This window comes from Dasypus novemcinctus, chromosome 1, assembly GCF_030445035.2.
Source record: "Dasypus novemcinctus isolate mDasNov1 chromosome 1, mDasNov1.1.hap2, whole genome shotgun sequence".
Lineage (NCBI taxonomy): Eukaryota > Metazoa > Chordata > Mammalia > Cingulata > Dasypodidae > Dasypus > Dasypus novemcinctus.
Genome location: NC_080673.1, coordinates 16,617,449 through 16,644,928, shown reverse-complemented (window position 1 = coordinate 16,644,928; position 27,480 = coordinate 16,617,449). Strand labels below are relative to the sequence as shown.

Below are 27,480 nucleotides of genomic sequence, written 5' to 3'. Positions count from 1 at the left end.
CGAAATCAAACATTGACCTTCAGTGTGTTTCGATTTCAAGAGAAAAACTCCATCACCCATCAAAAGATTGATTTCACAGAAGATGTATTTTTAACTTTACTCCCCAAATCCAAGTTCTACTCTGGCCCTTATTTTAGGGAAGGTGAAGAAAAGGTAAAATTAGCGAGAGGGAATTGGGTGAAATTTTCTTAGACTATGCCCTGACACCAGCCAAATTCACTTCCAGAATCTCCCAAGTTACTAAGAAAAGGGATGCAATTAGTTTACAAGGGATGGGACAGCATGTTCCCTAATTCAGGGCTCAAATCCAGAGGCTACAAGTTCCAGGAAAATGAACACAAAATTCTTGTACCCATCCATTTATGATTTTGTTTTGTTTGTTTCCGCAAAAGTGTCCATAGCTTTCCTTGGATTCCTAGAAAGATCTGTAGGTCAAACCAGGTTAAGAACTATTGCCGACCTACTCTCCAGGTCACTGGACTCGCCTAGGACAACTAACAAGGAGGTGATGATGGACAACACCCATCCCAAGAAACATAGTGTCTGTACTGCAAGCAAGATAGTTCCATCCAACTGCCCCATCGAATCCAAGCCCCCTCTCAATTAGAAACAAAGTGGTGTCACCATCCCCAAATCCTCAAGATTAGGGAATGAGGGAAACGGACTTTGGCCCAGTGGTTAGGGCGTCCGTCTACCACATGGGAGGTCCGCGGTTCAAACCCCGGGCCTCCTTGACCCGTGTGGAGCTGGCCATGCGCAGTGCTGATGCGCGCAAGGAGTGCCCTGCCACGCAGGGGTGTCCCCCTCGTGGGGGAGCCCCCACACGCAAGGAGTGCGCCCGTGAGGAAAGCCGCCCAGCGTGAAAAGAAAGTGCAGCCTGCCCAGGAATGGCGCCGCCCACACTTCCCGTGCTGCTGACGACAACAGAAGCGGACAAAGAAACAAAAGAGCAGACAAAGAAACAAGACGCAACAAATAGACACCAAGAACAGACAACCAGGGGAGGGGGGGAAATTAAATAAATAAATAAATAAATAAATAAATAAATAAATAAATAAATAAAAAAGATTAGGGAATGAACAATGGACTAAAGTAGACTTATTGTTATTCTACTATAGATTTATTCTTATTCTAGCAATGGAAGAACTCTTATTGATATAAAGGTAGGGGCCGCCAGAAGTTCTAAGGGATAGGAGAGAGAAGAATAGGTGTGATATGGGGGCATTTTCAGGACATTGGAGTTGTCCTGCATGACACTGCAGTGACAGATAAAGGCCATTGTATATTTTGTAATAACCTGCAGGGGTGTGCCAGACAAAGTGTAAACTGTAGATCATGGTTGGTAGGAATGCTTCAATGTGTGTTAATCAATTTTGACAAATGTACCACACTAATGAGGGCTGTTGTTGATATGGGAAAATGTGGGAGCAGGAGGGAGTGGGGCATTATGAGAATCCCCTGTATTTTTAATGCAACACTTATGTAATATAAAGCTCCTTTAAAAATACAAAAATAATTTTTTAATAAAGAACCTAAAATTTTAAAAAAACGAATCTATGTAACATAAAGAAAAGAACTGTAGCCCTGTGTATGGCATCATCCCACGTTCCCCTGCTACCAGGGCCAGAGATCTTGAAAGCACAGGTCCAGCAGTGGCCCATGAAGGAAACCTGTACTCACAGCACTGATTCCCTGCTGAATGGCATTATGCCAAACTCTACTCAAATCGATGAAATAGGAAATAGCTCCTTCCACCACCACCCCAACCCAGCTTCATTCATTCCTCCCGTGATACTTGGTATGGTTCATAACAGTCCTGAGCCTGCTTCACTGCTCCACCCCATGAGCAATAGGCCTGGTTCAGGCTTCCTTCTGATGCAAGGTCTCCTTGCCTTCTCTACTCATTCAGGCCAAAGAACCTTGGCTACAATTGTCAGTTGGGTCCTTCCTGTTCTTATTTCTGTTGTTATAACTCAGGACTACGTAGAGTAACATCAAAAGGATTAATTGAGATATCTAATTTACTAAACACCTTATGTAAGCATACACACCTAAGTGACAAATAAAAAACAATCTTTAGCTCTAGGACAGGGTGTTCTTCTGCCATTAACAGAAGAATTGGTAAAATCCACAGGCAAGAATGACAAATTCTGCCCGTACTTTGCTTCTGTTGTGGTTTCTGTTGATCAGTTTCCATCCTTTTCTACTTCTAACTATTCAGTTCTCTTATCAAGGCTAATATAATAATTATAAAGAATTGTCATTCATTTTCTCTCTCTCTGCAATTTTCAGAGTATGTCATTCCAGCAATTTTACTATTAATATTTTTCCTATATTGCTATTGCTCTAGGGTGACAGTTGATTTATCATCCAGCAGAAATGTTAAACCAGGAAAACAGGTGCAGAACAAGACCATCCCAGACAAACTGGAACATAAGGCCACCTTAACCTACACAGAACCATGCCGTGCCAGTAATGCATTCTCCCCACTTACACACTCCACCTGCATGGCCTGCCTCTTGTTTGGAGAGCTCTTTCCCAGCTCGGGTGGTCATGGTAGACGATGCCTTGAAGCAGGAAGACAACAAATGCCAAGTTAAGCATTACCTGGAAAGGAAACAAATCCACCACTATACAGAAACCATGAACTCTGTGCTACTCCATCTGTTGCATTGTTATGCACTCCTTTACTGTAGCCAGCTTCAGATTTGCTATTTAACCACCTACATGTTCTTTTATGTGTAAAGACCAGACTATAATCACATTTAATTCCCTGCTTTTTCTCCATAAATTGCTTTCAAGTGCAAGGCATCATTCAATAGTCATGTCATCAAAAGATAATTGTTTACTACCCAATCTGTACCAGGATTGTCAGGCTCTGAGTTTCCAAAACAAAAACAGGAAAAAAAAACCACCTAGCCCCATATTTGATGTTTTTTCTTCTTTCCAGATACGAAACGTGGCTGCAAATCTGTGTGTGGACAGCAAGCACGGAGCCACAGGAACAGAGCTGAGGCTGGACATCTGTGTCAAGGATGGTTCTGAAAGGACATGGTCTCACGAGCAGGTATGCTAGCTGCAAGAAGGCTTGGGGCTGAAGCCAGGTAGGGATGGAGAAATGCACAGGTCTAAGCACAGCATCTGGGGGCTTGGCGTGAGGTCCTGGGCCAGCCACTAACCAACTGTGTAGTTGAATGAATCCCTTAGCTTCTCTGTTTCTGTTCTTCTCGAATCGTTTTGATAACCAACTGAGAGACTGTACAAAAATGTCTTCAAATAATAGAAAGGATGGTAGAAGCGTAGCCTGCGATCCTTTCCTTTCCCATAATAATCGTTTCCAAAACGCGGCAAGCCTCGAAGCTGTGACGTCACTCCTCCAAGTAAATTTTAGTGGTTTTCATGGAAGACTCCTGATTGCTCTGTGAACGTTGACATCTGTACCTAACCTTCTTTTCCCCTCTGGCTGTGCACTTAGAGAAATACTTTCCATCCCCCTCGCGTTGCTCTTGCTGCTGCTGCTGCTGTGGTAGGTTTGCATCTTAGGCACAAAGGATACCTGCAAAGCAAGCGCGCTCCAGGGGAACGTCCCAGGATGCTTGACGCCCGCGTGCCTCAGTCTCATCTCACGTTTTCTATTTCTATCCCCTGTAATCCAAAGCCAGTCTGCTCTGACACGCAGCTTTTTATTTGACAGCTAAAAATAAACATAAACAAAACCCACTCTATGGCACACCCTTGAAATATTGATTCCATTTTTTTCCCCTCAAACTATGGCAAAACTCTATGGCATGTAATTCAAGAAAGAGTCACCAGAGAGCAGCACTAGACAAGGAGAAAACTCTACATAGAGGAAACGTTAACCCAGCTCTCTGAAAGGGAGATGCTAAGGTCCCTGGAGACCCTGTAAATGGAGCTACAGGGAGATTAAAAGGGGTTGACAGGAGGTGAAAAATAAATCCGATTTGAAATGTGTATTGCCATTTTTGACTTGGAGGTTTAAACATGACAAGCTGCTTCATTTTCTAGTAATTAATTGGAGGCTTTATTCAATATATTACTCAATGACTCATAACAATCAGGACTCGCTCTTCTACATTTGGATTAAAATCCCTAGATGAGAAAAAGAGCGTTCCAGGAACAGGAAAATTATAAGGATGCTTTTTAATTTCAAAGAATCCAAAGAACACAAATGGGAAACTCCTCAGAATTGAAATGCTCCTCCTCCTCCCTACGGCCAAGAGAATGCAAAAACTGAAATACAAATAAAAAGCAAAATAGTTACACAGGAAATAAAGAAGAGTCGGTTGAAGCACCTTCGTAAGAAAATGTCTTTTCATTGCAGAACAGCGGTGATGACTAATCTGGCTTCTGTGAATGAAGCAAATGTGTGAGTCATTTTTCCAGGGCAATCCATTTAGTTCCTTAATCTCACTGTGGTGTAGTGTGCTAGCTCTCAGTTTCTTTTAGAGACCAAGAAAGGAAAATAAAAACAGATGCTAATAAGATCTAGAAGAACACCCCCGTGTCCCAGGGAGGACTCATCCGTGGCCTGGGTTGGCTGGTCTCGCTCTGCAGGCTGGGAGGCAGGATCTGCTCACGTGCTAGGGAGGAAGATTGCAGCAGGCCTTCCTCCTGCTGAGGAAGCAGCCAAATGCCCCCTTTCCAAGACCTGGGGAGGAGATATGCAAGAAGGGAGCAGAGAAGTCAGGGCACACAGTAAAAGAACACATTCTGGGATAGTCTTTCTGTGAGGATAGAACACACTGATGGGTGCAAACGGCAAGGAAGGGCAGGCAAGCTCTCTGATTTCTGCAATCCACATAGCAACGAAATAAAATATGACCACTCAACAGGGGGAAAATATTTTCAGTTGTCTCAAAGTAGGTGGCAAGATTAAGATGATGAGTATATTTTCAGTACCAAGTCTAGGGAGCTTATGAACATAATACAAATACAGACACAGCAAACAATGCACATACCACATTAATATTTAAGCAAAGAGTAGGCTACATATATAAGAAATATATGTATCATTCTGGTTCTGTGTTTTAAAATATCAGAGAAAGAGAATAGAGAAATTAACATTAATTGACTTGAAAAGTGAGCTATTTGAGGTGGAGAAAAAATCAGAGGTCATTGTAGAGGAGACCTGAATGAAATCTAAATTCTTTTATCAATAAGAATCATCACAAGGGTATGAAACAAACTATTAATGTCAAAACAGCTTTATTCAATGCAAAAGGTGAATATACTTTCAAAATATCTGCTTGTTTCCTCTCTGGCAACATTACTCACAGAAAAGTATGCCTAATGAATGAAAGGGACACTGCCTGATTGGTTTTACATGGTTATTAGAATCAAATCAGTGACAATAAAAAATATTTTAGAGACGTAAGTGAGAAGAACTTTAGCTAGTGGTAGGTAGAGAAGAATAAAGCAATTGATATCACCTGAAGATGCATCACCTGGACTGCAGGAACATAATCAACAGATAATAACAACAGTTCATAAGACATGGTGAAGATTACAGGCTAACAAGTGGTCCACAAATATAAGAATGATCACTGCACTATAGTAATAAAACTAAGAACAAGAAATAAGTCACTAAAGAATGCCCTGCCTGAAATATAATTGTGACAGTAGATGAATAAATCTATCCAAAAGACCAATTTGCCTGGGTTTGCTATAACACAGGGATTCTTTTTGATTTGACGGATCCATTTAAGAGAAACTTTGAAAACACCATGCATAAAAGCATTTCCATGCTTGGAACACATAAGGTGTGGGGGTGGCAGGCCATTTAACTTCAGCAGGCCTGACTCTTTTCCCCAGATATGGTCACAATTACAGTCTTTTTCAGTTTTGCCCTTCTAAGTGTATAAAGAAAAAGAAAGGAAGAACAGAAGGAAGGGAGGGAGGAAAGGGAAGGAGAAGAGAAGAGAAGCAAAGCGAAGAGAAAATGAAAAGATCAATCAAGACCACTTCTTTCAGAACTGGTTGGATGGTTTAAGGTAAGATATGTGATATGTAAATAAAGAAGATTTAATCCATATCAATGGCAGGTCGATATGCCAAGAAATTTCTAACCCAATAATAGACAGTCTAGAGTCATTAAACTTGAATTTTCAAAAAATAACAATTGTTGTTTATATTGTTGTAATTAGATGCAGTTCATTTGAGAGACCAAAAAGACCAATTCATTCATCTTGACAGTTACCTCAACATTCTTTCTGTTAATATAATCTGTACAAGTTTCATTATTCAACAGAAACTATATTGAACATCTATTATGTGTCATGAATTGTTACGGATGTTGGAAACACAAAGATTAAAAAGATATGATCCCTGGGAAGTGGATGTAGCTCAAATGGTTGAGCACCTGCTTCCCATGTACAAGGTCCCAGGTTCAATCCCCAATACCTCTTAAAAACAAACAATTGAAAAAGCCATCACTTATTGGGGAGCAGATGTAATTCAGAGATTGGGCGTCTGCTTCCCATGTATGAGGTCCTGGGTTCAATCCCCAGTACCTCCTAAAAAAAAAAAAAAAAGATAAGATCCCTTTCCTACCCTCAAAGATCCTGCCATCTAGAAAGGGACACAGAACCATGAGTGGACAATCATAATGGGAAAAGGTAAGGAAGGGGAGGAGGAAGGGGTTCAAAGAGCTCTTGGCTAAGTCACCACCTGAACCGAATGGTAAAGGATGGATGAGCACTGATGAGGTTGGCTGGTGAATGCTGGCCTTCCAGCCAGAGGCCACTCATGAACAAAGTCACAGAAGGGAATAAATAGCTGATTTGTACAAGGAACCACACACACTTTAGTGTTGCTGGAACATAAGCAGCTCAAGAGAAAGAGTGCTTTTTCATATGTTAAAGAGTTTGAGCTTTATTCTAAGAGTTATGTGAAGGTATTGTGGGCCTTTGAGGAGTAACATGGTCAAATGTGCATTTTAAACAGACTACTGTGGAGGCTGAAGAGGATGGATATGAGGGGACCTCAAAGGCAGGGTGGGAAAGAAACCTGTTAGGAGGTTGTCGTAGTAAGCCAGACAAGCTACTGAGAGCAATGGCAGTGGGGGCAGAGAGGAAGAAACCTTAATCATTATTTAATCAAGTAAAAGTGAAACCTCTGAATCCAGTATAATCCAATATGCCCAGAGGAACAGTCCAGTTTACAAACATAAGCCAATATCTATTTTTGGAATTCATGAACAATATCAAACTGCTACACTAACTAAAGCAGAAAATATAGGAGTAAAACAGGTTTAAAAGGGAAGAAAATCAATTGAGTTTAAGATATGTTGGATTTGAGATGTCCACAGACAGGCAATTAGAAATACAACAAGGAATGGAGCATGACATGGATGATATCACCATATTTGTGAGAGCTGAACCGAGAGTGTAGAAGAACAAGTCGGAGGGGTGTTGCATAGCAAGACAAGGAGCGCCCTGAGTGACATCGATGCTGAAGGGATGACAAAATCAGGGACAGGAAAGACACAGTTGTAGGAATAACAGAGGAGGAGATTTAACTCAAAAACCAAGGGAGCATAGAGTTCTGGTTAGAAGGGAGTGATCAGAAAAAAAGTTTACATCCATACTTATCCTTGAAAAGTCATATCCTGCCCGGGGTTTAAAAAAATCTAAAAAATGTATCCATCCACCATCGTACCAAAACCTCTGGGAAAAGAGACTGCACAACACCTCTTCAGGAATCTATTTCAAATACCTCACCAAAAACCCCTTGCCCTTTTATTTAAAGTCTTCTCTTTTGTCTTGTCTTCCTGAGAAACGGAATATAGTCACTTGCCTTTACTCATACAATTGTTTTCATATGTTTGATTTAGTTCTTATCTTTCTTACTTTCTTGGACCATTTAACCCAGTTCCTTCTATTCTTTTGTTTTCTTTTTGTTTTGTTTTGTTTTTTTGACTTCAGTTTCCTCCTTATCACTTGTTTGTGTTAGGTGTCCCTGGATTTTTTCCAGGTTCTTTACATTTTCCTTCCTGGGTAAGACCTGAAAATGAAAATACACTAAGGGCCTGGGTTAATGCTAAGTATATTATCTTTGTACAGCTCAGCCCTGACCTTGTTTTTATATCACAGGGTCTCCTTGACAGCTCTTAGTTTGTAATTCACAGCTTGGTTTCACACAGCTAGGCCTAGCTCAATCTTATTGTGAGAATTATATATAATCTTGCTAAAATTTTAGAATTATACAAAATCCTAGGAATCATTTAGTCCATTTTTCCCACTTATACAGGACTTTTTGTACTGCATCCTTCCATGGTTGTCCAGCTCAGATAACTCAGGAAAATGTCCTTCTCCTACAAGAGTATTTTTTTAAACAGATTAATACATTGTAAAAAATCAATTTACTGCATCCTAAGTAGCATATTTTAAATAATAGGATAGAATTGGATGGGATAGAATAGACTAGATTAGGAAAAGATCAATGGAATATCACAGTGCAGGAACGATAAATGTGTCGTGAAACATCTGCTTTAGCATAGGAGAAGTCTATCTGTGCAAGTGTGTTGGGTCATGAAGCAAAATGTTATTTCTTACCATAAGTTACAGCCTTGCAGAATCAGTCTTACCAATCCCAGGAAATGAATTCGCCTGTTCTTTACAGCAAGTCTAGCTTTCATTTCAATCAGATCTTTTCAAGGTTCTAGCATTAGTCCTACTCATCTTGCCTTTTTTCAGTTAATCTGCTCATTTAGGCTAACTATATAGCATTTGACCCAGTAACAGTCTATTTAAAAAGAATGTAAAGTAAAGAGTTCTCCCATGGGAAACTCTGCATTTGCATCGTGCAGCAGCCTGGGCCAAAGGTGTAGCTGCTGCTGGTACAGGGTTTTATGACACCTACCTTTATTGAAATCTCAGAGTTCATTCACAAAGCAGGAGTTGTAGATTGCTAAGAGAAATACCTTCCACGGTTCTCAAATCTTTCCTCCAAATTAAATTCACTGCCTCCTTCCTTCTCTTGTGCTTTGCTAGCTCTTTACCTTTGGATGGAGGGAAGATATTCGACCTGGAGAGCCACTGCACACCCGAAAATTCTGCTTCGATGCCATCTCACACAACAGCCCGGTCACACTCTACGACTGTCACGGCATGAAGGGCAACCAGCTCTGGGGATACCGGAGGGTAAGAGTCAGTTCACTCGGGTCATTTTCAAACTGCTATGATTTAAGATTTTCTTTAGAAGCACACTGTTGTTTTGTCATTCACTGTGTTGCACTTTTATTCTAGCAACTTATATATAACCTAAAATCCCCGCCCCCCCCTTAACAAAAACATAATTCAGGGCTGTAAACTATATTCACAATGCTGTGCTACCATCACCCCAAATAGAATTTCTGTGCAATTTAAGCATTAACTCCCCATTCCCTACCCCAACCCACCCCCTGGTCCCCTATATTCTAATTTCTGATTCTACAAATTTGCTTGTTCTAATTATTTCATACAAGTGAACTTACACAATATTTTTCCTTTTGTGTCTGGCTTATTTCACTCAACATTGATATCTTGAAGCTTCATTCATGTTATTGCATTTATCAGGATGTCATTCCTTTTTAAGGCTGAATAATATTCGTTTGTATGTGCATACCTCAGTTTGTTCATTCATTGGTTGATGTACACATGAGTTGCTCCCAACTTTTGACAATTGTGAATAATGCCATTATAAACTTTGATATGCAAATATCTCTTTTGTGTCCCTACTTTCAATTCTTTGGGGTATATACCTAGAAGTGGGATTACTGGGTCATATGGTAATTTAATAATTTTCTGAGGAACCTCCAAACTGTCTTTCACAGCAGCTGCACTATTTTACATTCCCAGCAACAATGATTGAGTGTTCCTATTTCTCCACATCTTCTCCAACACTTGTTATTTTCTGTTTTTTTTAATAGTACCCATTCTAGTGGTTGTGAAAAGGTATCTCATTGTGGTTTTGATTTGCATTTCCTCAAGGCATCTTTTTGTGCACTTTTTGGCCACTTTATATCTTCTTTGGAGATAAATGAAAATGCTTCCCTATGTCTTCTTCTGAGAGTTTTGTAGTCCTGATTCTTATAGTTAGGTCTTTCACCCATTTTAATTTAATTTTTGAATTTGGTGTGAATAGGTGTTCTCCTTCATTCTTTTGCATATGGACATCCATTTCACCCAGCAGGACTTGGCAGCCTTGTCAAAAATCAGTTGACTACTGGCGAGTGGATGTAGCAATATTTTATAGTTTTCTGTGCACACGTCCTTTACATCATTGGTTAAATTTATTCCTAAATATTTCCTAAATATTTTATTCTTTTAGTTGCTACTGTAAATGGAATTTAGGCTGCGTAAAACACATACCATGAAATAGGTTGACTTAAAGGAATAAGAATTTGTTAGCTTACAGTTTGAGGTCAAGAAAATGTCAAAATCAAGGCATCATCAAAAAGATGCTTTCTTCCCGAAGACGCCCTGCTGGCAATCCGTGGCTCCTCTGAAACATGGCAAGGCATGCTGGTCTGCTGGTCTCTCCCTCCTCTTCCATGTTTCATTGCTTCCAACTTCTTTCTTCTATGGCACTTGCATACTCTGTCTCTCTTTTCCTCTGTATTCTTGCCATTTATAAAGGATTCCAGGAAGAGCTTTATGACCCATCCTGAATGAGGTGGGTCACACCTTAACTGAAGTAGGCTCATCACAAGATCCTACTTAAAATGGCTTTACACCCACAGGAATGAATTAAAGAAAATGTTTTACAAGGTGGTGGTGGTGGGGTGAAACATGAGAGCCCTGTATGATGATATGCATGTTTGTTTTGTAAGTTCACAACTTTTACTATACACTTATTGTTTATGTATGTTCGTGTATGAATGATATACTTCCATAATAATTTTTTCATTTAAAAATATATATATATACATTTATACAGTACTGAAATGTTTTAAGTGAACACTGCATTTTGTAGCTCAGATAAAGCTCTGTTTTTCCCTTAAAATTAAAATAGAACATGTTTTTCCTGGGGTACATACACCTTCAAAACATTATAAGGATCATGTCATCTGCAAATAGCAAAGTTTTACTTCTTCCTTTCCAATTTGGATGTCTTTTATTTCTTTCTCTTGACTAATTGCTCTGGCTAAAACTTCCAGGACAACATTTGTAACAGTTTGATATGGTTACGAATTCCCAAAATAGATATTGGATTATGTTTGTAATCTGGTCTGCACCTGGCATGATTAAATTATGATTAGGGCTTTGATTGGGCCATGTCATTAAGGCGTTGAGTCCCCACCCCTTGGTGAGTGGGGACTCACAGATAAAAGGCATAACAAAGGACTGAGTTGAGGGGTTTTGATGTTGGAGTTTTGATGTTGGAGTTTGATGCTGAAGCCTTAAGCTGAAGCCCCAGGAATTAGGCTCACAGAGGAAATAGAAGCAAGCCCCAGGAAAAGAGGAACCTTGAAGCCAGAGAGAAGCAAGACCCTGGAAGGGAGGAACCCAGGAAGCCTGAACCCTCACATATGTCAACAGCCATCTTGCTCCAACACGTGAAAATAGACTTTGGTGAGGGAAGTCACTTGTGCTTATTGGCCTGGTATCTGTAAGCTCCTCCCCCAAATAAGGGTATAAAATACCCTCTATAAAAACCAACCAATTTCTGGTATTTTGCATCAGCACACCTTTGGCTGACTAATACAATGTTGAATAACACTGGTAACATTGGGCTTCCTTGTCTTGTTCCAGGTCTTAGAGGGAAAGATTTCGGTCTTTCACAATTAAGTATGATGTTAACAGTGGGTTTTTCATACATCCCTTTTCATGCTGAGGAAGTTTCATTCTATTCATATTTTTCTAAGTGTTTTTATCAAGAAAAGATGCTGGATTTTGGCAAATGACTTTCTGCATCAATTGAGATAATCGTGTGCTTTTCCCTTTGTTTTGTTAATGTGGTGTATTACATTAATCAATTTCCTATGCTGAGCCACCCTTGCATAGGTGGGATAAATCCCATTTGATCACGGTGTATAATTATTTTAATGTGCTGTTTGATTTACTTTGCTAGTATTTTGTTGAGGACTTTTGCATCTATATTCATAAGAGAAATTGGTCTGTCATTTTCTTTTCTTTATCTAGCTTTGGTAATAGGATGGTGCTGGCCTCATTGAATAAGTTAGGTAGTATTCCCTCCTCTGCAATTTTTTGGAAGAGTTTGAGCTGGATCGTTACTAATTTTTCTTTGGAATGATTGGAAGAACTCACCTGTGAAGCTATCTATCTGGTCCTGGACTTTTCTTTGTTGGGAGATTTTTGATGACTGATTCTATCTCTTTACTTCTAATTGGCCTTTTGAGTCTTCTATTTCTCCTAGAGTTATTGCAGGTTATTCATCTGTTTCTAGGAATTTGTCCATTTCATCTAGATTGTCTAATTTGTTGGCATACAGTTGCTCATAGTATCCTCTCTTTTTCTTAAGATTTATTTTTTATTTATTTCTCTCCCCTTCCCCTACCCCCCTTGTCTCTTCTCTGTGTCCATTCATTGTGTGTTCTTCTGTGTATGCTTGCATTCTTGTCAGTGGCACTGGGAATCTGTGTCTCTTTTTGTTGCTTCATCTTGCTGCATCAGTTCTCCATGTGTGTAGCGCCACTCCTGGGCAGCCTGCACTTTTCTCATGCAGGGCGACTCTCCCTGCAGGGCACACTCCTTGCGCATGGGGTTCCCCTATGTGATGGACACCCCTGAGTGGCACGGCACTCCTTGAGCACATCAGCAATGCACATGGGCCAGCTCACCACATGGGTCAGGAGGTCCTGGGTTTGAACCCTGGACCTCCCATATAGTAGGCAGATGCTCTGTCAGTTTAGCCAAATCTGCTTCCCCATAGTATCCTCTTAAGACCCTTTTTATTTCTGTGGGGTCAGTAGAAATGTTCCCCCTCTCATTTATGATTTTATTGATTTGTGTCTTCTCTTTTTCTTTGCCAGTCTTGCTAAAGGCTTGTCAATTTTATTGATCTTTTCAACGAATCAACTTTGGTTTTGTTAATGCTCTCTATTGCTTTCTTCTTCTCTATTTCATTTACTTCTTCTCTAATCTTTTTATTTCTTTCCTTCTTCTTACTTTGTGTTTTGTTTGCTGTTCTTTTTCTAGTTCTCCAAGTGTGAAGTTAGGACTTTAATTTAAGCACTTTCTTCTTTTTTTAACATATGTATTTAGGGCTATAAATTGCTTCTCAGCACTGCATTCACTGCATCCTATAAGCTTTTTTGTTTTTTTGTGTTTTATTTTTTGCATCCCATTATTTTGATATCTTGTATTCTCATTTTCATTCTTCTCAAGATATACACCAATTGATTTTTCCAGTTGTCTGCCTGTTATTGATCTCCAGTTTCTTTCCATTATGGTCAGAGAAAATGCCTCGTATAATTTCAATCTTCTAAATTTATTGAGACTTGTTTTGTGAACCAACATGTGGTCTATCCTGGAGAACGATCCTTGTGCACTTGAAAAGAATACATATCCTGGTGTTTGGGGGTGCAATATCCTGTATATGTCTGTCAGGTCTAGTTCATTTAGCATAGTATTCAAGTTTTCTGTTTCCTTATTAATCTTCTGTCTAGATTTCAATCTATTAATGATTGTGATGTATTGATGTCTCCAACTATTATTGTAGAGAAGTCCATTTCTCCCTTCAGTTTTGCCAGTATTTGCCTCATGTATTTTGGGTCACTACGGTTAGAAGCATAAATACTTATGCTGGTTCTTTCTTCTTGGGGGGTTGCCCCTCATTTAGTACATAGTGTCCTTATTTGTCTCTTATAACAGCTTTTGACTTAAAGTTTATTTTGTCAGATATTAGTGTAGCTACCCCAGCTCTCTTTCATTACTATTTGCATGGATTATCTTTTTCCATCTGTTGTTGTTTGCTACAGGGCTGCCAATGTAAAAATACCAAAAGTAGGTTGGCTTTTATAAAGGTGATATATTAGAGGGAAAAGCTTACAGTTGCAAGGCTGAGAAAATGTCCAAATCAATGCATATTCAGAGATGCTTTCTCACCAAAGGTCCACTGCTAAGAGATCCTGGAGTCCAGCCATGTGGTGAGGCAAGATGGCAGGTCTGCCAGTTTCTCTCTACTTTTTCCTGGAGCTCAGCTGTGGGTGGTCAGGCATCTTTGCCTGGGCCTCATCTCCTTGAGCCTCTCGAGGCTCCTCTGTCTTTCCACAACTGTAGGGGAACCTGGAATCTTCTCTCTCACATGGTTGAGTCAAAATGACAGAACTCCCTTTTCTGCGTGTCTTTCTATGTGGGTTCAGTTTATATAAGACCCAGCTAGTGGGCAGATATCTAACCTTGGTCACATCTCACTGATATAGTCCAACACAAAAGCTGTAAAGTGATCTAATCAAGTGATCTAATCAAAAGTCCCTTAGCTGAATTTAACTTAATTAAAGGGCCCTACATTCATAGGAATGGATTAGTTCAAGAACAATCTTTTCTGGGATTCACAAAATTCAAACTGTCATACCATCCTTTCACTTTCAAACTTTGGGTCCACAATGAGTCTTTTGTAAACAGCATATATTTGCATTGTGCTTTTTTATCCATTCTGATACTCTATATCTTTTAATTTGGAGTTTAATCCATTAATATTCTGTGGTATTACTGTAAAGGCAGTACTTTCTAACACCATTTGGTTCTTTGGTTTTTAATATGTTATATATAATTTGTATCTCTTTTCATTTATTACAGCCTCCTTTTCTGCATAGTTGACCTTTTGTAATGTATCAGACTGATCCTTTCCTCATTTCTGTTTCTGTTTATTTTTCAAATACTTGCTTTGTGGTACTTATACAGCCTATGTCTATAACCTACTAATTTGAGAAGATATCAACTTATTTTCAGTAGCACATATGTTCCCTGCTCCCAAACCCTTCCATGTCCTCTCCTTATGTTGCTTTTGACCCAAATTACCTCTTTATGTTTTGTACTTCCATTATCAAGAAATTTGCCTTTTTCTTGTTCAATTGTATTCTGACTCATAGGAATTAAAGAGTAGAATTAAATATTGAGGATACAGTGTGGTTGGGTTTTGCATTTACCCACTTAGTTACCTTTACTGAAGATCTTATCTTCTTTACACTGCTCCAAGTCACCCTCTCCTGTCTTTTCCTTTCAACCTGAAGAACTTACTTTAGCAATTCCTGTAGGGCAGGTCTTTTGTTGACAAACTCTCTTGGTTTCTGTTTATCTTGTTTTAAACTCTTCTTCATTTTGGAAAGACAGTTTTGTAAACTAAAGAATTTTGAAATGGCAGTTTTCTCTTTTAGTACCTTAACTATATTGTACCACTTCCTTCTCACCTCCATGGTGTCTGATGAGGTATCTTCATTTAGTCTTTTTGAAGAGCCCTTATACACAATGAAATATTTTTTCCTTGCTGCTTTCAGGATTCTATCTTTATCTTTCACATTTGACATTCTGATTAGGATGTGTCTTGGAGTAGGTCTATTAGGGTTTATTCTGTTTGGAATACATTGCACTTCTTAGACATGTATATTTATGTCTTTCACAAGACTTGGGAAATTTCTAGTCATTCTTTCCTCAAATGTTCATTCTGCCCTTTTTTCCTTCTCTTTTCCTGGGATACCCCTGATGTGTATGTTTGTATGCTTCATGCTGCCACTCAGCTCTCAAGAAGCTCAGTTTTTTTCAGTTCTTTTCTGTATCTGTTCTTCTGACTGTAAGATTTCAATGGCCATGTCTTCTAGCTTGCTGATTCTTTCTTCTACCTGTTCAAATCTGCTATTGTATGCCTCCAGTGTATTTTTAATCGTCATCATTGTACAGATGATTTCTGTTGTTTCTTTGCAAACTTTCAAATTCTTCTTTTGCTCACACATTGTCTTCTAAATATCCTTTAGCTCTATATCCATAATTAGTTTATTTATATCCATATTTTCTTTCATCTCTTTGAATTGATTTAGGACTTTAGTTTGAACTTCTTTGATTAGATGTTCCAAATTCTGCATCTCCTCTGAAGTTTTAATTTGTTCCTTTGAGCCATACTGTGCTGTTTCTTAATAGGGTTTGTAATTTTTTGCTGATGTCTGGGTATCTGATTATTTTGATGTGCCTACTCTAAAGTTTAATTTCTACCTCTTGCTGAGGGTTTTGTTGTTTATTGGTTTTGTGTTAAGACTGCTTTTTAATGCTTGAATCAGCTTATTTTGGACCTTTAGAGTAGCCCATGTTTAACCATTCTGATTTTCTCAGGTCTTCTTCACCTTTTTCTGATTGTGGATGGGCAGTACAATTTTTAAGATTGCCCTTTTGTGTACAATTATTTCACCTCCAGGAAAAAGCTCCCTTTCCTCTATTCCTTCTCCAGGAATTTAATCTGTTATGTTTGAATTGGGTCTGAAATTTCTCCCCAGTGCCTATGATTTGTTTAAATTCTCTCCTTCACTCAGTGTCCCCTTTTCATTACACTTTTCAGCTCTGGGACCAGTCTCAACTTACAATGGTTCCATTCCCCCCTTCTTTTCTCCAAGAAGATATTCTGCCTCTATTTCTTCTCCATTAGGGTATCCTACCCCAAGGAGCCAGATGAGGTCAATCAAGAAAGGCCCATTTTGCATTTAGGTGGTCCAGCAAACAGATTGGATTGGGTGTATACACCTCTTGCCAAAAGTTCTGTTTTGGTATCCTTTTTCCCTGGGGGCTCTTTTGTATGCCTCATGCCCCAGCAGCTTGTGCTTCACCCTGGGTCTCTGTGCCTCCGTGTACATGGGGTTCTAACTTGCTGCTGTGAGTGGCTCTGTGGTCTGTATCCATGGCCAGACAGACCCAGGCTGTGCTGCCTCTGTGTGACTCCCAAGCTGCATGAGGAGGAGGGGTTCAGACTGGCAGGTGCAGGATGTGAATCTCCTACCTGATTTTGGCAGGTTTTTTTTTTTCCTTCAGTTCAGCATTTGTGGAGTCCTTCTCCAGTCACTTTCCTACTCCAGAGTTCCAAGCAAGTGGGACTTTTCCTATAGTTGATTCTGATGGGAGAGTTTTCCAGGGGATGTCTTGCATTGCCATGTTGGTAATGCCAACCTGTAAATACACTGTTTTCATTTAAAAGTGTTGCCTGGACATACATAGTCATATTAGGCCTACACATTTGGTGACCACCAGCAGAGATTAGGGCAAAGGTACAATATGCAGGCAGGAGCATGCTTTTTGATTTGCGTACTGTTAATTATGATTGAAAAATGACATTGAGTGAGACCACAAACAGTACAAAGAAAGGGACTAGTCTGAACCCAGACAACTCCCAAACAGAGGCAACAAGTATTCAATAACTAAATATATACATGTACAGCTTTTAAGAACTTTAAGTCTCTCTCACACACACACACACAGACAGATTAGCCCATCTACTGATTTATTGTATATTTCAAACTCACTTGCTTGGGAGCTGTTTGGGTCAAGACAGTTATATTTACACAAATATATACACATCCACATAGATAAAATTAAATATAAAATGACCCATTTGCAATTTGGCCAAAAATCTGCCTAAGCAGAGAAAGGAGAACTTACTTAGAGAATTTAGAAGTATAAAGAACTATAAAAGAGACCCTTTATGATTGAAGAAAAACATTTCAACAAAAATATAAAATCACATTTTATTGAGCTAATAAAATAAAGAGCTATTAAATTATTGTTTTAAAGTATTATTTTCACTACCCTTCCTTTTGGTAACTCTCCAGGATACTATCGAAATGGGTTGTTTTTATTTTTTTACTTCTTTGATTTTTTTAAGGCAGGACTTGGCTGTCATTTGGCAGATAATCCATAAGCTACATTTCACCCTTCGAGCCCACAGAACTGCTGGGGGCCATCCCAACCAGACAGAAGATGCTCTGGGTTCTACCTTGCCATACTCTGGCATAATTCAGCCTTACCCCAGGTGTTCAGGAAAATGTCATACCCACCCCTTCAATCATCAGCATGGATATTCCATGACTGAGGCAAGCTCAAGATCGCCTGAAATTACAAAAATCAAAAGTGAAGAAGCTGCAGAGAATCAATATGGGAAGAGGGGCACTGGTTAAAATACCTTTTCCTTCACTTAAGAAGCTTCTGGTAGCTACCTCTTAGAGTTGGGCATCTAAAATTATACTTAAAGGCAGATGTGCTTATACAAAGTTATTCTGCATGATTTCCTCCCCCCCCATCCACACACATACATCTGACGGATTGTGGCAATGTGTGCATAAAAAGTACAAGCACAAGTGGTTGTATACTTCTACAACACAATTTAGAATCAAAAAAGCTAATGCCAAGATATATGATGTCAAAAACTTATAATACGATGGGCTAAAAATCATTGCAACAGAAAAAGCTGTCTGTTTTCCTTGTGAAATGATTTATCCTATCAAACCCTTTTGTTAATGTCATACAGTCTGTGTGTGGTGCAATATGGGAGCTGCTTGTATGGTTATGTTCTGACCTTTAAGAAGCTACTTTCTAGGTAGATCAATAAAATACCTGATACCCCTTTTGCCTAGTTGCTGCTGGTCCTTAATGAACAGACCGTTTCTCATTACTGTACATTTATAGCGTGAGAAACAGAACATTCAATAATGTGCATTTAAGCCACGAAAATACACTTGTTTTCATAGACAGCTTACAATAGCTTACAGATGGTTAAGAACAACCAATATATATGCACACAGAGCTACGAAGAGAAAAAAAGCAGTGATTTCAAGAGGTAAATCTTCCAAGCTTTAACGCTTTAAAACTTTCAGGAATCCTATGGGATTTGTGAAAGGGAAACAATCGCTAGATGCAACTGTACTGTGATTCTAATCTCAGATCCTTTTGTAGCTATTGGCCTTGCATTACTTAGGTAAATGTTACCTCACTATGTCTTTATATAACAAGCAAAGTATTTATATTTAATCAAGAACATGCCAAACACTTCAAATGGAAAGTTTCTGAAATATCTTGTCTTATTTGATGACTCAGACCTGTTCAAAAGTAACTTCTTTAGAAAGTTCTTGTTTATTTCAAGGGCTATGTCCAAAGCATAAAGAAAGAGAGCATAAAGAGGTTAATCTCTCTGGGGTGCCAACTTTATTTAAATGTACTACTCAGATCTGGCCCAACAGATAGGGTGATGGCCTACCACATGGGAGGTCCAAGGTTCAAACCCAGGGCCTCCTGACCTGTGTGATGAGCTGGCCCACGCACAGTGCTGACCCACGCAAGGGGTGTCCCCTGCATAGGGGAGCCCCACACGCAAGGACTGCACCCCGTAAGGAGAGCCACCCAGCACGAAAAAGGTGCAGCCTGCCCAGGAGTGGTGCCAGGAGAGTTGATGCAGCAAGATGACCCAACAAAATGAGACACAGATTCCGGGTGCCACTGACAAGAATACAAGCGGACACAGAAGAACACACAGCAAATGGACATAGAGAGCAGCCAACTGGGGAATGGGAGAGAAATAAATTAAAAAATAATTGAAACTCTTAAAAAAATAAAATAAAATATTTTAAAAAATAAAATACATAAATAAATATGCTACTCGGTCCTGGGGACTTCAAATGGTTTGGCAATCTTTTGAGCCTGCTTTTGGAGCTCCCCCTTTTTATTAGCATATTCATGAATCAACACAGATCCCTAAGGTTCTAATCGCCCAAAGGGTCTCAGTGGGCCACCTCCTAAGCCCCACCCTTACCAGGTAATCATCATCATCCTCTTCAACTGGTAAAGAGGCTCTAAGCTAGTGCCTTACCCAAAACCAAAACCTCATAGCCACCTAAGTTCTTTCATGTATATCTCCCAGAGGAAGAAACTGATACTTTGCCAATTTGTGGCGGAGCCAACATTCAAACTCGGCTGAATCTGCCTCTACTCGTTCCTCTGCCGAGTTCTTAAGAAATCAGATCAGTGTTATCCGGGAGAGATCCTCAATGCCTGGTGAATTCGGCGCCATTGTCACCAGCCAAACCCTCCTCCCAGATATATGGAGATTTCTTCAAGAGAAGATGGCCAGAAGTACCTTCCCTGAGTAGGTGAAGGTTGTCGTCAGGCTTCGCTTTCTGACCCAACTTTGTCAGCAGTCATTTTTAGAAGCGGCTCTTTGCCACCCGGACGAAAGCCAGCGATCCCAATTCTCTGGTCTTGTGGGTACGTTTGGTTGCACCGCTCAACCTCATCATCGCAGGTTCACAGGATGAGGGAGCCCATTTTTGGTTTCCTCTTACCACTAGGGGGACCCCTATTCCAAGGACAGTAATTTGTTGGGCGACCTCAGTAAAAATATTTCAAGCATCGCCCAACATCCTAAAACAGGAAACGTTCTTCCCTCCCCTCCAGCATCTAACTGGTCACCTCCCCCACTGCGCCAACACCTCTAAAACCCATGCGCTCCTTGGATAGCCATGGGAGAGCCGTCTCCCGCGCCGAGGTCCCAGGGAGCTTTCTGTGATATCTGGTCATGGAATTCCTCCGTTTAAAAACTTCTCTTGGTTTTCTAAATGAGTAAAGATAAAGTGCTTTTGCCTCCCAGTTCTCAACCTGAGCCTGCACAATCGAGTCAACACACTGGTTGCCTGTCAGGCTTTAAAGCACCAGCTATTAACAAAAGTCCCTGAGCTTGAACTGAAATTCAAAAAAAAAATGTGTTGGTGCAGGTGTGATAAATGTTTTTTAAATAAAACACAATATAATGTGGACTTAGGAAGGGGTCCGCGGTTTTCAGCTGAATGGTAAAGTGGTCTGTGGAACAAAAAAAGTTTAAGAGTCCCTGCTTTAGAGTTAGGCCTAACACATCCTAATTCACCATTAGATAGTAATGTGATCTTCTATAACTTAATTAACACCTTTGACTTTCAGTTTCCTCATTAGTACAAGGGGAATAATAAATGAAAAAATCATGTAAAATGTTTAGCGTGGTTTCTAACCATATGATCAAATTTCCATGAGTGTGGGTGCCAAATGCACTTTTAAGAAATATTTTCTTTTTAGACAAGTTTTAGGTTTACAAAAAAATTGAGCAGAAAATACAGAGTTCCCATATACTCCCTCTACCGCTCATCCCCAACACACACACAATTTACCATATTGTTAATGTCTTGCGTTAGTATGGCACATTTGTTACAATTGATGAACCAATATTGATGCATTATTATTAACATCTATTGTTTATGTCAGTGTTCACTCTTTCAGTTGTACGGTTCTATGGGTTTTTAAATTACAGCAATTTTGGGTTTACAGAAAAATCATGCAGAAACTGTAATGTAATGGATCCACCATTACAGAATCATATGCAATAGCTTCACTGTCCTAAAAATACCGTGTTCCACCTATTTATCCCTTCCCATTAGTCCCCCTTGCAAATACTAGATCTTCGTATTGGCTCTATAATTTTGCCTGTTGCGGAATGTTCCACAGTATGTAACCTTCCAGGCTGGCTTTTTTCACTTATGTGCCTATGTCTTCTCGAGGCTTTACAGCTCATTTCCTTATCACTGAATAATATTCCATTGTATGGATGTACTACAGTTTGTTTACCCATCAAGCTATTAGTGGACATCTTGGTTGCTCCCAATTTCTGGCAATTATGAATAAAACAGCTATAAGCATTCGTGTGCAGGTTTTTGTGTGGACATAAGTTTTCAGCTCATTTTGGTAGATACCTAGGATTACAATTTTGGATCATTATAGTAAGTCTATGTTTAGTTTTGTAAGAAACTGACAAATTGTCTTCCAAAGTGGCTGTACCATTTTGCATTCCCACCAGCAGGGAATGAACATATCCTCACCGGCATATGTTATCAGTATTTTGGATTTTAGCCATTCTAATAGGTGTGCAGTGGAATTTCATTGTTATTTTAATTTGTAACTCCCTAACGAAATATAATATAGAGCAGCTTTCACAGGCTTATTTGCTATCTGTATATCATTTTTGGGTGAGGTGTCCACATCTTTTGCCTTCTTTTTCACTGGGTTCTTTTCTTATAGTCAAGTTTTAAGAATTCTTTTTATAATTTTAGTACAAGTCCTCAGATATGTTTTGCAAAAATTTTCTCCCAGTCTATGGCTTGTCTTTTCTCTTTTCATTATCTTAATTAAGAACACTTTTTATGTTGATAATAGTGATGAGGTATATAATGACATACCTCCTCACTAAAACAACCTATCCCTAGTAATATTAACTATTGCTAATCCCCCCCCCCAAATATGAGCTATCATCCATGTACTTTTCCTTTTAAGTAAACCCATTCATTGAAGTATAGCATATGACTTAGTCTGACCTTCCTTAGATGTATAATCTGAAGTATGAATTTGAGTAAAAATGTTTTATTTTGGAGATCACCCCAAAATTTCTTGATGGAGGGTGGGAAAATGAAATAAGGAAGGACCATGAAATAAAGGGTGCATTATCAAGCAAATACCACTGGATGAGCTACAGCTTCACCTGACTAAGGATTTCTGTGAAATGATATAGAACATACATCTGAGGTCAAGGGATTTGGGATAGTCATTACCACTCCAGTTGACCTTTGGTCAGAATTGCTCTTGAGCGGAATTTATTCTCTGGCTCTACTGTTCTGCTGCTCTTGCAGGTCATAGAAAGCCCACAGGCCAAGAGATGCAGGTGCCAGCAGGCACTGAGATGACAAGTGCTGCAGGGCTGTAGACAGGGTTCAAATAGCCTCTGCTGGATCACATGTTGAGAAAATTGTATATATCAATTAATTTTTGCAAAGTGAGTGCATCCCTACTACCAATACCCAGATGAAGAAATAAAACAATCTCAGTACCCAAGAAGTTTCCCTTTTACCCTCTCCTACTCATTATACCCAATTAAGGTAACCTCAAATCTGACTTCTGTCATGATAAATTACTTTTGTCTATGTTCGAGTTTTGTACACATGGTTCTCTTTTGTATCTGGCTTTTATTGCTCTACATTATGTTTGTTAAATTTACCCATGTTGTTGTATATAAAGAGGTTTTATTTATTTTTATTTTCATTATGATATTATTGTCCATTGAATGAATATACCACTATTTATTCATTAATTCTATTGTTGATGAACATTTGGACTATTTTCAACATGGGACTACTGCAAATAATTACTTCCTGTGCATGTATCTTTGAACTGGTATGCTGGGTATATATTCAAGCATGAGACTGCTGGGTTGTAAAGTACCTTATGTTCAGCTTTAGTAGTTACTATGATGCAGTTTTACAAAGGGATTCAACAAGTTACACTCCCATTCATATTGCTTAAGAGTTCCAGTTGCTCCACATCCTCACCAACACTTGGCATTGTCAATGTCTCTTTCTTTTTCCGTTCTGCGGTTATAGAGTGCGATCACATGTTTGTTAGCCATTTGGGTTATCTTCATTGTGAAGGACCTGTTTCAAACTTTTGCCCATTTTTGAAAATGGATTGTCTGTTTTTTTCTTACAGATTTTTAGGAGGTTTTTTTTAAACAAATCAATTTTATTGATACATATTAATAAAGCATACAATTCATCCAAAGTGTACAAGCAATGGTATTTGCATTAATCCCATAATTATGCATTCATCACTTCAATCATTAGAACATTTTCATTATTTCAATAATAATAAACAAAAAACAGAAAAACAAACCAGAAAATATTTCACCTCTCAATCTATCAATCTCCATGCGTACATAGCTGCTATTTCTGGCTATTTTTGAACATTTATTTATTAAGCAGTTTTACTGATAGATTTTACTTTTAGCTTTTTCTACTTTTTAATTTTTCTTTTTTAAATTAATTTTTACTCCCTAAGCATTTTTCCAATAATAGTAAACAAATAAGCAAAACTCATCATTTCTCAATCTTTCTATGCCTCACTGCCGCGCATTGCTGCTGTTCTTTTTCCTTCTCTCTAGTATATTTCTATTCATATTCTGTAAAAACAGTCTTACATATGCAATATCACCCATATTCATGTTTTACATGGGGTTTTACTATCTTATACAGTTCCATGTTACAGTTTTTAGCTTTCCTTCTAGTAATATACATGACCGTAGACTTTCCTTTTCAACCACTGTTATCCCCATAAAATAGCTCTGCTAGTTAAAAACACCATGATATGCTTTCACCATTTCTATTCATTTCCAAGGATTTACAAACAATCTTTTTAAATAATTCTGTGCAGATTAACCCTCAGCTTTCCATTCTCAATCCGCCTTCTATTTTCTGGTCACCTGTATTCTAATTATTAACTCCATGAGTTTATGCAGTATATTTAAGAGTTTTTTATATAGTTTAGATACAAGTGCTTTGTTGGACATATGTATTGCAAATATTTTCCACCAGTCTATGGCTTGTCTTTTCTTTCCCTTGTGGAGTATCTTGATGAAGAGCTATCTGCTTATGTTAGTGGTTTTGCGTCCTGTTTTAGGAAATCTTTGCCTATATCGAGGTCATGAAGATAGTCTTCTAAACTACCTTCTGGAAGATTTATTGTTTAATCTTCTACATTTTGGTGTACAATTCCTTGAAATATTTTCATATTTTATGTATATAGTGTAAGACAGGGGTTGTTTCTTTTAAAATATATATATATATATATATATATATATATATATATATATATATATATCCGATTTATACATCACCATTTATTTAAAAGACCATTTTTTCCCCACTGCACGGAAGTGGAACCTTTGCCATCAATCAAGTGGCCTTATATACATGGGTCTCTTTAGAATCCTTGATTTTTTTTACCATTTTATTTGTCTATCCTTAGGCCAATAGCACAATGCCTTGATAACTACACTTTTATAATGTTTTGATAACTGGTTTTGTTCTTTTTCTTCTTCAAGATTTTTTAGCTATTCTTGGTTCTTTCACGTACATGTAAATTTTAGAATCAGCTTATCAATTTCCACAAACACATCTCCTAGGATTTGATTGATTTTGTACTGAATGTATACATGAATTTGAGAATTGACTTTTTTGTAATACTGAGTCTTATAATATTTTAAAGTGATAGGCTACTCTATTTATATATATATATATTCATTTTTATTTGATTCCTTTTAGTTTTTTAGTGGTCTGCATTAAGGTCATGTACATCTTTTGTGAGATTTATTCCTAGTTATTTTATACTTTTTATGGTGACCAAATGAAATCATTTTTTAATTTCATTTTCTATTTTCTGTTGCTAGTATATAAACAATTACTTTTCTTATGGTTCCCCTGTGTCAGTAACTATGCTAAATGTATCTATTAATTCTAATAGTTTAACCGAATATTCTTCTGGATTTTCTATGTATGCAAACATGTCACTGGTGAATGGACTATTTTATCTTTTTTTTCCAAGGTCTTACACATTATCATTTCTTTTCTTTGCCTCCTACGTGAACCCCAAGCTGTGCTGGATAAAACTTCACACATCTCTTGGTCTCAGTATCATAGGCACAGTCTCCCCAAAGACCGAAAGTGAAAGATTTAAAATAACTTTTCTCAGTTCCTCTCTGGGGTATTCTTACAGTTTAACTTCCATAAGAAAAGGTCTAAAAGTAAAAGAAAGTACTGATAAGAAGATGTCTGCCAGGCTACAGTGATAACGGGGCCACCATCACAATAATTTAAAAAGTGAGTAGGTTGAATTCTTGGCATGCGCCTACATTTGACTATTTATTGTAACTTATTATATATGCCAGAGCTCTGGCCTCTCAGCTCATAAAACTGTACTGGTCCACAATTATACCAGATGGAAGGCCACAAGATTGTTATTTTAAATCGTTCTTGTTAGATACTGATTTTAGGACCAAAAACCAGGAAAGTATACACAAAGGGTTCCATTATATTGACATAAAATCCAGCTTTGAATCTGACGTATGCAGCCCCACTGTAAACTCTTGGACTTGTGGTCATCCTGGGGCAGTCACACGCTCTCTGGACAGCCCATTCATTTCTGGGTAGTACCACTTTTTAGAAAGCTCTTCCCTGACCTTTGGTACCACAGGTTAAGCATAATCCATTTTCCTCAAGACAGATCCTAAATGTTTGAACAGTGCTTGCCTGGTCTTCTTTAATATTCACTTCTGATTAAATGTTCCAATTTCCGGCCACTGCTCTTCATATGAATTAATTTGGATCCATCTCAATCTCCTGGACACTTACTCCTAATGTACTCCACGTAGTCTTAGACAGTGGCATCATGCCCAGAAGAGAACACAATATTCTTGGTAGGTTTTAACCGAGGAAAATAGAATGAATTTCTAGCACCCTTTGTTATGAGCTTCCAGCATCCTTTGTTATGTATGAGCCATATAATTCTGTTCATTTAGCCTGATTGATTTTCTGCCTTAATTTCACATACCTGGCTTCTTAAAGATCTTTCAGGATATAAAAAAACAAAACAAAACAAAAAAAAATAGTTTTTTCTCTCCTTTTGCTACACAGACACATCTCCCCCATCTTACACCGGTATAGTTCATCTTTTCTACTTTTCCACTTGTTTCTATTGAATTCTGTCTCACCAGATTTACCGCAATCAAGATTTGACTTATTAGCAAGTGAACTAGCTTTAGTCCATACATGGATTGGATCAGCATTTATGCCCTCATCTAAGTTGTTGATTCCCATGCACATGTCAAGAAGTGAGCTCTCTATCATATGCTGGAGGTGACATTGATCTATTAATGAGCCTCATGTGGATGAAGGTATTCACCCAAATATGAATTCACCTAACAGTAACTTCTTATATCCCACAACCCTCCAGCTTGCCAATAAGAAAACAAAGGACTTTTCAAACTTCTTGCTGAAAAGCAATGCACAATGTCTGCAGTATACCTCTGTCTAGTAATAGAAGACTTGAGACATTTTACCCCAAGCAATTGTGATCCCTATGCAGAAGACTTCAATTCCAATAGACAATTCAACCACCTTGACAGAGAAGAGGGAAGATAACTCCCCGGAGGGGCATACCTTCACCCCAAAATGAAGCTACCTTTTCAAGAAATAGTGTTGTCCTCCTATCCTGTTTCACCTGAGGATCTAACTCAGCTGAAATCAATTGGTTGTCATGACCTTTTAATTGTTGCCATTTCCAGTTAACTTAACAATATTGCTACTACTCATTTATTGTAGTTCCATCACAGACCCTCCCCAGGTCCATACATAATAAGGAAGGCTCTGAACTAAATGCCTGCCAAGACCTAGACTGTCAAAACGAAAAGATTCTTGTTAATAGGAACTGCAAAACATTTAAAATAGTATTTGCCAATGAGGCTAATTCTCCCCTTTCAATAATGTGCAGGGTTGGGACACAACAGTTAGTCAGTACACAACTTTATCCAACAAGAGGGACGAAGCACAATTTAGAGGTTGAGAGCACAGGCTCTGGGTCTATGGGTCCTGAAAGTTAAGTCCTGGCTCCACTACTTCCTACCTGCCCCACTTCCTTACTGTGTGCT

The 27,480-nt window shown here is 38.6% G+C and overlaps 1 protein-coding gene across 2 annotated transcripts in view; it reads left to right on the top strand.

Moving 5' to 3' along the window:
- Positions 1–27,480, top strand: part of GALNTL6 (polypeptide N-acetylgalactosaminyltransferase like 6) — a 1,335,131-nt gene that overhangs the window by 1,296,951 nt on the left and 10,700 nt on the right. For both annotated transcript variants that reach the window (XM_058308264.2, XM_058308217.2), the window contains 2 exons: positions 2,951–3,067; positions 9,012–9,161. In XM_058308264.2, the coding sequence (XP_058164247.1) occupies positions 2,951–3,067; positions 9,012–9,161 (267 nt within the window). The remainder of the gene's footprint in view (positions 1–2,950; positions 3,068–9,011; positions 9,162–27,480) is intronic.